Here is a 13,516-nt window from a genome sequence, read left to right as displayed (position 1 = left end):
TTGGAGGACAAACCACCACTACGCTGACCTCATCCCACATGGGAAACATGCATCTTCAGTAACATATACATATATTATGTATCTGAACCAAAAACCTAAACATGTTTTAAAAGAAGCTTTTCATCAATGCTCGTGTACATTTTATGCAACTGTTCACTTTTAATCCAGTGCATTTACCAATTACTTTGAAATACATTATAGCCACACAGCCTATACCTATTTTTTATTGTCATAACTTCAGGGTGTAATCTCTACTTCCTTCCTCTTCTGCGTTTCTTTCTTTCACCATAGCCCACAATTTAGACATTTTTCTTAATCAAAGGACGTGTTCTTAGCTGTAAGAAGGACAAAAGAAGCAAAGACGGGAAAGAAAGACAGAAATCTTTCTATCTCTTTGGGTGTTGAGCAGCTGATCTTTGTTTCCTCCCGGCAGTTGAGGCGCGCGGACACACAGAGCAGCATCTGCTGAGCGCGCGCTCTGTCCGTTCGGCTCCATTCAGCCGACAACTGACGGAACTGCTCGAACCGAACCGAACCGAACCGACCGCGGCACGCTCGAGCGAGTAAAAAACTGACAAAGGGCGGGAGACGTACAGGCATTCGACAGTTTAATAACCGACTAACGCCGGTGAAAGACGCAGCAGGGATGACGGCTCTAAGCAGCTGGGAGTTGTGCGTCAAATACGCCCTCTTCATCTTTAATTTTGTCTTCTGGGTAAGTTACAGAATTCTATATTATTGGTTTTAGTTTAACTTAAAAACTTGATCATTTGCCATAAAAATAACCGTTCGTGTCTTACTTTCAACCACACTTTTCTTTATTACTGTAGTCTGACACGATTTGAACAGTTGGCGATTTGTTATTGGTTGTAAAGTTGACATTTTCCTGACGATTTGTGCAATTTCATCTATTTAATCCATGCCGAAATGAAGAGCACCCTCCTTGTTGTTGATGATGAATGTAGGCTACTTTCGGCTGCTGACATTAACACCGCCTTAAGCAAAGACCTGTTAACTGTACAGATTTCCGGATGGAGTTTGGTGTTTGCGACCTATTTAGTATGATTTTCTCCAGATAAACTCAAAATGTGCAGTTTAAGTAAGATAAACTAGACATACTGACACAGCATGTCTATTTATATTATTAGTTTCTTTTTTTATCCAGTTCATATATATATATATATATATACCGATTATGGCCGCTCTGACAGTTTGTAACATCTTACTTGGTTGGTGTTTTCTGGTAATCTGTTCATCCATCTATTGTTGACCCTTGCAGATGAAGGATCCAACAGGAAATAGCAGTTATGATCAAGCTGGGCTGCATGACCCACCGTGACTGACAACATGCACGCTGTACAGTCATTTTCATTAACTGAGTGGTTGAAGGTTAACAATCTTTTTAGTTAGTTGACCAACACCAGCAAGTCATGCTGCCACCTTATTGAGAGGCCCAATTGTACTGCAGCAAAGAAGCTCAACGCGCTGTGACTTAAAGATCCCCCGAGACATGTTTTAATGCATATTAATGAAAAAGAAAGAGTGACGCTCAGACATCTGACTGATGTAACAAAAAGGAAAAATAGACTGGAGGAAAACACATTTCAAACAGACAAAACAAGCCAATGAAAAGAGCTTCACTGCTTTGACCAGTTTGTAGAAAATTAAAGCCAGTTTGTCGACACTTGGACACACAGAAAGCACAAGCAAATGATAGTGTGATTTTGATATTATTGGAGGTAATGGCTATACGGCGTTTGACTGAACAGTCCATCCATTCCACATCAAGATGATAGTTATAACACCAACTGAAAGTGGAAAAAGAGATTCACAGTTTTCTTATTGTTGTTGTTTTACAGGATGAATGGCAAAATTTTAGAAAACGATCTGAAAACTTTAATTTCTTGAACCATTTTTGACATGTAAACATCTTTTTTATAAAAACAAAGACAGAATACTGAAGGGGGGGCGTGATTGAGGCCAATCTGTCATGAAAAGACATAAACTGTGTGATCGGTGCTTCTTTATCCTTATTTCCTTTTCTTGTGTGTTCGTCTCATGTTCTTCGTTATTACTTTGTTCAAACAAATTCGCTTTTCACTGGTGGCAGAGAGAGAGGAAGAGGGGAGGAAGCAAAGAAAGAGTGAGAGATGGGGGTGGCTTCAGCAGCTGGGAAACAAAGCTAGTGTTGTTGGTTTCACTGGGTCTACTGGGAGAGGAGGGCAGCTCGAGTTACCTCAGCCAACACTGAACCCCAGGCCTGGGGGGGGGGGGTTAATATCACCTGAGAAGTTTCTCTGTGTCGTCCTGTTTTCTGCTCCTTGTTTGGTCTGCAATGATTCAAAACAAGGCAGAATGATTATACTAAACCAAGTGGACTAGATTTCTAATCTTATTGATTATTCATTCGGTAATCCATACCCTCTCTGTCTTTGTCTCTGGCTGTCTCTTTCTGTTATCTGTCAGTCTCTTTTTCTCACAGACTTCTCAGACGCTGAGTCATCGTCATCAATTTAGATTACTGAGTCATTGTTAATGTCACTCATTACAGAAAAACTGCCTTCCTGCCTAGCGCTGATTAGCTGTTGAGTTTTGAGATGTTGGCCAGACGGAAGCTGAAGACGTTGAAAGACGGACACTCGATTATACGGCCTATGTCCTGCTTGTTAATTGCATTCACCTGCTCTGATTTGCGCCTCATGGTCTTCTGTTTGAAATGCACTGGAACAGATACTCACCTCCCTCCTCCACCACCTCGTCCCTCCCCCTACAGGTGAGCCACACAAGGGTGTGGTTCACAGAAAAACCCCCCGGTTCCACCTCTCTTCTTTTCACTCTGTCCTCGTCTTCTTCCCACGGGGACAAAGAAACCGTTTGACTCTTGAGCAGAGAACGCTTGCGTTGGATTTTCTCCTAAAAACCATCTACAACGTGAGCTTGGAGCCATGGGGGCACTGCAGTGCATCAAATACCTGGTGTTTGTGTTCAACTTCCTCTTCTGGGTATGTAGCGCTGCAGCACACAGTGCTGGCTGCTGTTTGAGGGATTTGGTTCATCCTTTTTTTAGGTTAAACAGGCGTCAGTGATTGTCAAAGAGATGAGTTCAGTGAAAATCATCTTTAAATCTTTCAGGTTTCATTTGTGGAGTTTGTTGTGTGTTGTTTGATTGGACTTAGAGGCTGGATTGCTGCGTACCTTTTCTTTGGAGGATAGCTTCAGGTAAAGTGGCAGAAAGTTGTTGCCTCAGTCTTACAGAATAGAATAAATGGAATCAATCAATCCCTGATTAATGTTCCCCTTTACATGTATCCTGAGTGAAAACAATAGGGTGATTGAATTCACCTGTGTGTGTGTGTGTGTGTGTGTGTGTGTGTGTGTGTGTGTGTGTGTGTGTGTGTGTGTGTGTGTGTGTGTGTGTGTGTGTGTGTGTGTGTGTGTGTGTGTGTGTGTGTGTGTGTGTGTGTGTGTGTGTGTGTGTGTGTGTGTGTGTGTGTGTGTGTGCATGTGTGCAGTCACATGGTGCCTTAAGCAAATCACTGGCAAAATTAATGTTCCCAGACGAAACGATTCCTGCCATGAAATTAAAACAATGTTCCTGCTGCAGTTCGTCTGCAGCTGCAACACATTTTCCTCCAAAGTATTTATACTGAATGTGGAACCGGCTGCTCATCGATCAATAGATGCGAATATTATAGAGAATATTTCAGAAATACGTAACATTTTGATTTGGTAGTCTCAAGAACAGTTTTTGACCGTAGGGAAAAAACATGATGCACAAGTTGATTGTTGAAAGATTAATGACATCATGATTGACTAAACAACTGATCGTCACATAAATCTTCCAGTTTGTTCATGACAGAAACTGTCAGTTACTTCCTTAATTTGATCAGCTGATACAAAATTCGGCATGTCTGCCTGCTCCTAAGTAAACATGACAACAAGCCGACCTGTACGTCGTAAAACATGACCTGATGATAGGTCTGAACATTCAGGCTTCACAGGTGTTGGGATGATATTATAATGAAACATTGCGTTAGTTTAGCTGCACCGTCATTCATGCTTCACCATCGCTCTCACTCATCAGTGGTTTGGCTACCAGCTGACTATTAACATCCAATCACATTTAAATGTTGAGACACACATGGCGACGCTCCCTCCACCGTCCAGCCTCCTCCTTATGCACTCAGTTTTTGGTATTGTTGATTTAACTTTATTTACATTAACATCAACTCTAATGTTAATGTGTTTTTGTTAAGGGGGCTTTAGTTCTTGCATTAGTTCTTGCAGCAGACTCCTCACTGAAGCTTTGAGAGCTCCCTCAAAGAGCAAGAGCGAGCGTCAGAGAGACAAGCTAGCTAATCTCAGGGGCCCATGTGGTTTGTTGCCTGTTTCAAAGACACACCTAGCTGGCCTGAATATCCAACCCAGTCACACAGGACTAACTGGAGCCACTTTGCTGTTTCCACATTCCAGACTTTTACTTTCCAGTTGGTTATTGACTGAGCATCTCTTCAAAGTCTGTCTTGTAAAAGGTACAAACTTGACATCCACTGCAGGAAATTCTTGTTTGACAGCCCTGAGGAGGCATTTGCCACTAGATGACAGTGTGTTTTGTGTGAAATAACTAAAAGTTATTCAGCTGTTGGTGTATTTTCACAATGATTTACTTCTAAATGTCCACACTGCCTGCTGTGGTATCACTATGATCACCTGTTTAGTGTCAGAAGAGCACACACTGACTGTTAGTCTGAGCTAAATGACTGTTTTGACTATCTGAGTCTGCAGTTTAGGTGTGTAATGGTGGCACAGACAAATGAGATGACAGCAGTCTGAGTTTAGAGAGAGGCCCCACCTCCAAAAACACAAACATCAGATTAGATTGGTTTATTTATTCCGAGTTTTAATGACTGAGCTGCTGGTAAAGGGGCTCACAGCAGACTCGACTAAGACTCGTTACTGTAAGGAAGTTGGGCTCCATTGTGACAAAGTTCCTGTTTCTAGAAATCAAGGCTGCATTTTCCACATTGCGTCCTGTCTTAGGGGTTTTTCCTTTACCTGAAACTATAACGGCTTTCGCTTTATTTGTCTGGTGCAGTTTTGCTATCTTGTGCTTCGGGCAGTGTTTCTGGTTGTCATGCCAATTCCAACGCCGCCTCACACCGTTGTGCAAACAGCGTTGAGGCTTGTAAGAAGCTGCCGTGTCTCTCAGCAGTAATTCATTTCTTTGTTGCAGTTGCCTTTGCTCTGCTAATGGCGCTGCAGAGTGGCTTTGTGCTTAATGAGAGCTAATGCCAGCCTCGAGGGAAAGGGCTGTTTCGTACAGGATACTTAAAACATCTCATTGCTGCCACGACACAAACACCACAACTCCCCTGAGTGCATTTACTGTACATTAACAACAATATCCATCTATCATTCTGGACACTCCAGTTTGGCTGTTATTTTTAATTTAGAGCATCGAAACAAACACATGTCAACCGAACTAAAGAAAGTTTCATCACTGTGTTAAAAATCATCTGTTAACTTCTCACAGGATCTCATATATTACTTCCTCCTTTTCCATTAAACATTCACAAGTCAGCTTTACCCGAATACTGCACCATGTGAAATGTCATTTCTCCAATGTCTTACTGCCAACTGAGTGTACTCTAAATATGCCCTCACATTTATCAGGAAACTAGTAACTCTCACTCTGAAATATGTGACCCTGAGTTGAGCCACAGTGTAAGCCTGAGGCTACATCTGAGGGTTTTGATGGATGATGAGGTGTGTCTGTAACACGACTCACTCTACCCATCACACTGACTAATCAGTCCTGAGGCGACTCATAGTTTATGCCATCATGCCATTAGATGACAGATCGTTAGGTGTGCTGCTTTGTAGCTTTTCTTTAGACTTGGGCAATAAAGATTTTGTTGAGTCTTCTTGCCTGTAAAGCTCAGAGTTCTTCATAATTTCCTGCAGCCTTTCCCCAGAGGCAGTACTTTGTATCTGGATGTTTCATCACACGCAAGCATAGTCGTTGCAAATTGGGTGTGTTTTCTGCCATTCTCTATTCACATCTTAGAGTTTTTGTTAATCAGTATTGTCACTTGGAAACATGTGACGACCACCAGTTTTGATAATGTCAAGTTAGTTTGTGAGAGATCATGATGGCTGTACATACAATAGCCATGATCCTTAGATGCTCTGGAGAAGAAACCAATCAGAAGAGCGTATTGGAGCTCAAAAACGTCAGTAAACAGCCAGTTTTAGCCCTCGTATGTGACTGAACTCAGACACAAAAATCCAGTCACAGACCAGAATTTCAAGTTTTTTTGCCCATGTAGGCTGAGGTGGGCGCACATTGTTGTGTTCATGTGTGTGTGTCCACTGATTCAGAGTCAGCAGACCGAAGCAGAGAGGAGTCTGAGGACGTGTTGGGGCATAATCCTGCCTGTTAGCATGGACGCTTTGTGTCATTCTTATCTCCTGTTGCACAACAACACAGATGTCAGCGTTACGCTGCGAGACATTAGGGAAGTTATTTGGGTGGCAACAAAGAGTTGATGTAAACTTGTGTTGTGTGGTTGCTGAGGAGATATTGAGTCATTGTGGTGGGTTATTACTGTGGTGAACACCATTGGAGACACACACACACACACACACACACAAAATGACTATCTGTTGTCTGCCCTCATGTTTCTCTTGCGAGGTCTAATTTGTTTATGTCAAAGTGTTCATTTGTTCTGCATTAATATCGATTCATCAGGTGAATTGAAGCCTTTATGTCTTGGGCGATGCTGGCACTTTTAGTTGTACTAAAATGTAAATTTTGACTGTTTTCTGTCACAGATTGAATTAAACATGGGAAAAGTCTTAATATTCTGTTTAAGAATTGTTGATCAGGTTTTTCTGAACGGGTATTCACGAGAAGGTCTCTGGGAGCGTTGGGCCGACTTAATTTTTCAGCTGTTAGCTCTCTGTTCATCACATTGTTTTTGTACCTTAACCTGCCTGTTTAAGCCACATGGCTTTCAGGGTTGCTATAAATGTCAGTCAGTCCGTCACTTTGGTGCCAACTGAAATATGTCTATTGGACGCCATGAAACCTGGTTCATACGTTCATGTCCCCCTCAGGATGAGCTGTAATAACTTTGGTGATCCCCTTTCTTCATCGAGCACGGCATCATCAGCCTGCAATATGATTCATCCAATAGTTTTATTTTACAATTAAATATCTGCAAAGTAATGACATTCCCATCAGCCCGCAGTTATTATGTGGACAACGACACAGTGATGTGTGAATCATGTTCACACATCACTGTGTGCTGATCAGCTCGTTTTCTCTGAAAGATTTTCTTTATGCGCGAGGAAACGTCCTCATGAACTCCATGTTCTCAGCACTGGATGTGATTTAAAGGTGACAGCAAAGAGTTTAATCACGCTGACTCTTTCATGTGTGTTTTGTTTCTTCTTCATGTAGCTGGCAGGCACCGCCGTGCTGGCTGTGGGCCTGTGGCTGCGTTTTGACAGCAGGACAGTAGGACTGTTTGAAGGAGAGGAGTCACCGACGGTCTTCTTCACTGGTAAGACCTCTGACGTTACTCTGCTGTCTCTACAGCTGCATCCACAGAACAGGCAAAGTTCTCCTCTGGCTGTTTTTTAAGCAGCTACATCATAACTTAACCTTTGTTGCCACCCAGAATCCAGATTTTCTAAATTTCACACGTTAATGGAAGAAGAATCATTTACTTGCTGATTAATCTGCGCATCATTGTTGGATAAATAGTTGTATAACAGTTGTTTTAAGTGACCAACAAAGATATTCAGTTTGACTTTTAAAAGCCATAAAACACAGACAGGAAGTTCCCCTGAGGGGTCCTTAAAGTTTCATGTCATTCTGTGTTCGTTTGAAGCAGAGTTCAGTGTTAAGTGCCTGTCAGTCCATTAGCACTGATGATGGAGCTGTTGCTGTGTGGGCTCAAAAGAAGTGGGAAATGGCCAGCAAAACATTTTGTGGTTGGGTGCGCTGGACGTTTATGTAATGTGATGCACATTCACGCTGCTCTGGTGTTTTGGAGCGGAGGGAAGCAATCACGTCTGAAGATAAAGATCTGTAAACAGTGAGCCTGTATCACAAGTCAGACTTCATTGCATCCTCTGAGCGTTTGAACGCTCTGCCACCCACCATGAAGTCATCTGTTAGTCACAAGAAGAAGAACCAACTGAGGCCGTTCACTCACCGCAGGGCTCGTGTTGGATTATTGTCACCAATGCGGCTTCACAGAAGCAGCCTTTGGATGTTTCGTGCTTACAGTCCCAGGTGTCATCTCTGAAAAGCAGCCTTTAAAGGTATTTGTCCACTCTCCGGTTAATCAGGAATGAGATTAGCACTCTGAGGCGAATGTGTGACCGGAGCGCTGTTGTTTAATGTGTTTGGCAGATATGACCTGATGGATGTTGCCTCATCATCAGGGGCAGCTGTAGTGACCTGATGTGAGAAACAGGCTGCAGGCTGTGCAGAGGCCAGCTGAGGCCAGAGTGAGTCCACAGCGAGGCGGCTCCTCCAGCCCGGCAGAGCCTCCACACATAGCTTTCATTCTTCGCTGGCTGACAGGGACGTCTTTGTTTCTCCACACAGAAAGACGGACTCGCGCCCTCCCCCCTCTTTGTGTTTCGCTTCCATCAAACTGATGAGTGAAGTGGGCAGTCAGGCGACAGAGGATTGTTTTGAAATGACAAACATCTTAATAACAGCATGGGAGAAAGAATTGCTGGAGGAGGAATATTTGTGTGGCTGCTGTACCCGTGACATCAGTGCTGCGGTTATTGCAGCCCAGTATTCATATGTTGTTTCTGATTATCATTACGGACGCCACATCAAAGGATGATGAAGATGTTGGGTGTTTATTGGCAGCTGTGAAATCACTTTTCTAAGCGTTTTTTACAGTTTGTTTGTTTGGAAATTCACATAGCAGCGTTTCCACAGTCTTATTTATGACTTGTTGTTGAGATGTTTGGCTGAATATGATTCAAATCCACATCCAGAACACAACTTCTGGGCTCTCGTGTAGTGTCTGCCTGGAGTTTCATTAGTTGTAGTAGGGGAGACATGTCAGTACCCTGAATGAGACTAGCTTTGATGCTCATGCAAAGCAGATGAGGACAAACCGTAACGCATCTGTGTTAGTGGTGTCGTGTTGTTCACGATGACATAACAAAAGCCCACATTCACTGAGATCTTTGTAACTCAACTGACAAAAAGATTTTCACAATAAAACCTGAGTTTTTATGAGTTGGGAAAAGTTTGCTTTAATCGGTAGGTCAGGTCGGGGCGCGTGAAGGAAACCCTGATGTGTGCCGTGTTACTCTGCAGGTGTGTACATCCTGATCGCGGCGGGGGCTCTGATGATGGTCGTGGGCTTCCTAGGCTGCTGTGGAGCCATTAAAGAGTCGCCGTGCATGCTGGGATTGGTGAGTCTTAAAGTTCAGCACCAGAAGAGGTTAAATTATGGAATGTCGCAATTGGAGAAAAAAGTAAAAATAAAAGCCAAAACAAACAAAAATGATGACAAAAAGGAACAGCGATCACAAGCTTATGTTTCCAACCACAAACTGACACGATCCTGATGGACGGGAACATGAGCGCCGTGTTCACCTCTCTGCCTGTCACAGGTGGAACCTTCCAGAGGTGCACACTCCTCTGAGTGTTAGAAATGTGTGTGCAGTGTTTTGGCCACTGGTTAACCTTCAAAACATGGATCTGTTGGTCAAACCTGCCGCCCTACATTGAATTTCCAGTTCGGACCTGAAACAACAAACACTGTAAATCCAGAAACCCGTTGAGAAAACTGACTCTTGTTTTCTGGTTTAGTTCTTCTTCTTCCTGCTCCTCATCTTCGCTGTGGAGGTTGCTGCCGGGATCTGGGGCCTCTCCAACAAAGACAGGGTACACACACGCACACACAGGTTTTGTTGTTGGCCGGCAGAGTCGGTATTCAGTCGGTAAGTTTAGCTGTTTTCTCGTTGTGTCTTCAGGTAGTGGAGGACGTCACTGAGTTCTATAAGCAGACCTACACCAACTACAAAGACACCCGACAGGAAGCGCTGAAGGAGACCCTGCGACTCATCCACTTTGGAGTGAGAACACACACACAGACACACACACACACACACACACAGGAATGAACACCTATTTTTATCTTTTTATTCGCTGTCTTTTGCTGCTGCTGCTTCCATTTTGCTGTGATCCTGAACTATAGCTGAAACTGGAGCATCATGTCTGTTAGTCACGTGAGGCGAGAGGCGTCGGTACCTTTAGCGCAGCGCTAATCAGTGCGTTCTGGCTTCCTGAATGTCTCCGTGTCTGTTGGCTCAGATCATTGGACAACTGCTGAGTTGTAGCCATGCTAGTGGCTAATCAGCTATCAGTGGACCACCATGAAATTCTCTACACACGTTCACGCTCCACTCATAATCTGTTTTAGTCTCTTTGGTGCTTCTGTGACCTTAACTGTAGCGCCATCATCGGGTCAAACTTTTAATTTGTCCAATACTTCAGTGTATCTGACCAAATGACTGCAATGCTCATCAGCCTCAGCTGTAATTGTGTTTAGTGGTAATTAGCAAATGTTAGCATGCTAAAACGCTAAACTAGGGCTAAATGAAGATGGTGAACGTAACACAGCATGCCGACATTAGCGTTTAGCTCACAGTGCTGCTGTGCTGTACTCATCTGATGACTATCAAATAAAGAGCTAATTATTTCTTCCTGGAGGAACTAAAGTTGTGGCTTTGTTTCCTCTTGGCAGCTGAACTGCTGTGGACCCACGGGGACGGTGATCGATGCGGCCAAAGACATCTGCCCCAAGAAGGAGGGTCTGGAGAACCTCATCACCACGGTAACCGACAGGGTTTCTACCTGACGCATACAGGGTCTAAGATCAGTGGAGACACACTATTGGCCAGGGAGCCTCACTCACATTGAATTATTCATAATGATCAAAGAAATTTTTTGGTTAATCTGATTTGTACCCGTTTCTTACTCTTCAAAATAAATGCCGGTGTCGTTGTAGTGAGCTGTCAGCGCTCTGTGGTGTAAAATCCCTCTTTCTGCTGTTCCGTCAGAGCTGTCCGACTGCCATCGATGAGATGTTCAACAACAAACTGCACATCATCGGCGGAGTCGGCATCGGCATCGGTATCATCATGGTGAGAGCAGAACTCTGCAGGAGTCCAGACAGTACCTTACACCTACTTTATCTTCCTTAATCCATCGTATAAATGAGACGAGTCGGTCTTGTTTGGTGAGGTTTCTTAAGTTGTCGCTGCAGTGGTTTATAATAATTTGACCTTTTTCCAGAGTAAATGCATTTGTTTCAAGCTCTTGGATGAATGACTCTGCTGCCCTCTGGAGGACCCTGAAGGCTGTGTTTCCTTTTGTCAGTCAGCTGTTGGTTTGTTCAGCGCTCCTTTGAGACTGACGTGGTTTTAACGCTGTTTTCTTGCCTCCTCCTCTCCACAGATCTTCGGGATGATCTTCAGCATGATGCTCTGCTGTGCCATTAAGAGGTCCAGAGACTTTGTCTGAACAAACGCCGCCACAAAAACGCACAAATCCCCTCCCATCTTTAACCTGTCCTCACTTTCACAACCTCTGCTTTAGAGTTTATGTCAGTTTAATAATGGTAACAGCCGTTCCTGAGTTTGGATCCATGCTGGATGGCCACGTCGACCCGTGAGAGCATGGAACCTGGACAATGAGCCTCCTTCATTTTGGGCTCTTTTCCACTCTGGGTACAAATGTTACGTCCAGTCAGATCCTACAAAGTAAAGTGAACAAAGGGACGTTTTTATTCTGGTACCCATGTAATAAATTTCTATTCTACTTTTCATCCCAAAGCAGAACAGGTTGATGACTGGCAGGAGAAAGAGACATTAAAGTCTCTGCTGCCCTCTGGAGGACCTTGAAGGTCCTCTGAACGGTTTCTTTTGTTAGCTCCTCACTGTTGAATAACATCGAGTTCAGTTTATGTAAAAACGTGTTCAAGGTTTGCCTGTGCTCCATTATAATTTAACAGGCTTTTTGCAGCTAACTGAATTTTATTGTGTGACTCACTTTTTTTTAAATTTTGCTTGTTCCTGAAGTTTAATTTTTTATAAAAGCAGAACTTTGGAGTTTTATTTGGGTGTTTTGAAGAATGCGCTTCGAATACACCTTTAAAATGGCAAATAAATGAACTAATGAATCATTATTTGTGTTATGAGCCTTTTTAAAAATGGTCAACTATTTTTTTTTTTTTTTTTTGGCATGTTGAACATGGTTTTCTAAAATGTCTGCAGAGACTTTTCAGCACAAATGAACTGATGTCTTCACTCAAGACGGATTATTTTCACCAACTGTTGACTCATCATCATCATCCAATCAAAAATCACCGGTTATTCTCAGAGGGCTTTGATCTGTGGACACAGTCAGTGTGAAGACTTCAGTTTACATCCACAGTTTATTTTAGCCTTGCTAGCAGAATTAAACAAAAACTAAGCTTCAAACTTCATTTATTGATTGAATCCACAGGTCATGTAGATGAAGGTCAAACTGTTTTTTCTACCATGTCTTATTTTTCTTATTTTACAGCTAACAAGTGTTAAAACGTGTATTTGAGTTTGTGTTTTTTTCCGGTTGTGTACGTCTCGACAGAACAGCAGAACCGTTGACGGTGTCCCTCCCGCCAAAATCACTTAGCGTTTATACACAAAGTATCACTGAATAAATGCTACAAATATATGATTTAGTAAGTGTGTGTGATGATTTTTAAAATCAAATTAACATGATTTAATTATTTAAATGTTTAACGTGAAAGATTTCAGAGCAGGCAGAGTGGTTGCCAGGTTTGACTCTTACATGCAGATTCAATTGTTCTGGATTCAAGACGAATACAATCTTAAAGCAAGGACAATGAAACCACACGCATCATTTGTTCCTCTGATTCCATTTAACATCTGCTGCTGGAGACTTGAGTCACCCAGTGAAGCAGAGAGGCAGTCAGACTTAATGGTTATATCAACTTGTTCAAGAAACATGTTCACAACAGGTTAAATGTAATAAAGGACATGTGATGTAAGCATTAGCATTCTTAAATGGCGTCAATCGTACCTTTAGCAACAAAAAACAAGCTTTTTAAATTGAGCTAGTTCGGTCACGTGTGTTAACCCGGCACACAGACATCTTGGAAATGTTGTTATGGGAACACAAAATCACATGACCTGTCACATGACCAATCAGGATGTTCGGTATGTGTCACTTAGGGACTTCATGAGCTAAAGCCAAGGATAAAGCTGTATGAGGAACTTTCCAGGACATTTAAAGGACTTGTGACACCGCGGCTTCTTTTGGGTTAAAGCACATCAATGAGCCGCACTGAGTGACACGTTCCCTCATTGCTGTCCTGCTGCCACTCACTGGAGCACCAAGTGTGGATTAATCCGCGGCTGAAAATAGTCCCAGACGCCTTGAGGTAATTTCATCAAACTTGGC

General features: G+C 42.9%; 1 protein-coding gene across 2 annotated transcripts; it reads left to right on the top strand.

Moving 5' to 3' along the window:
- The first annotated feature begins 415 nt into the window (after positions 1-415).
- On the top strand, positions 416-12,772 carry cd9b (CD9 molecule b). Of its 2 annotated transcripts, none has more exons than XM_070991941.1 (8): positions 416-715; positions 7,466-7,568; positions 9,359-9,456; positions 9,857-9,931; positions 10,021-10,122; positions 10,794-10,883; positions 11,110-11,193; positions 11,507-12,772. In XM_070991941.1, the coding sequence occupies exons 1-8, from the start codon at positions 647-649 to the stop codon at positions 11,570-11,572; spliced, it is 687 nt and encodes a 228-aa protein (XP_070848042.1). In that variant the 5' UTR covers positions 416-646; the 3' UTR covers positions 11,573-12,772. The 2 variants fall into 2 exon arrangements, with proteins under 2 accessions (XP_070848042.1, XP_070848043.1); XM_070991942.1 differs by lacking the exon at positions 416-715 and adding an exon at positions 2,908-3,002.
- Positions 12,773-13,516: the final 744 nt, after the last annotated feature.

Source organism: Chaetodon trifascialis, chromosome 22, assembly GCF_039877785.1.
Source record: "Chaetodon trifascialis isolate fChaTrf1 chromosome 22, fChaTrf1.hap1, whole genome shotgun sequence".
Classification (NCBI taxonomy): domain Eukaryota; kingdom Metazoa; phylum Chordata; class Actinopteri; order Chaetodontiformes; family Chaetodontidae; genus Chaetodon; species Chaetodon trifascialis.
Note: the sequence above shows the minus strand (reverse complement) of the source record. Positions and strands in the feature narration are given on the sequence as shown.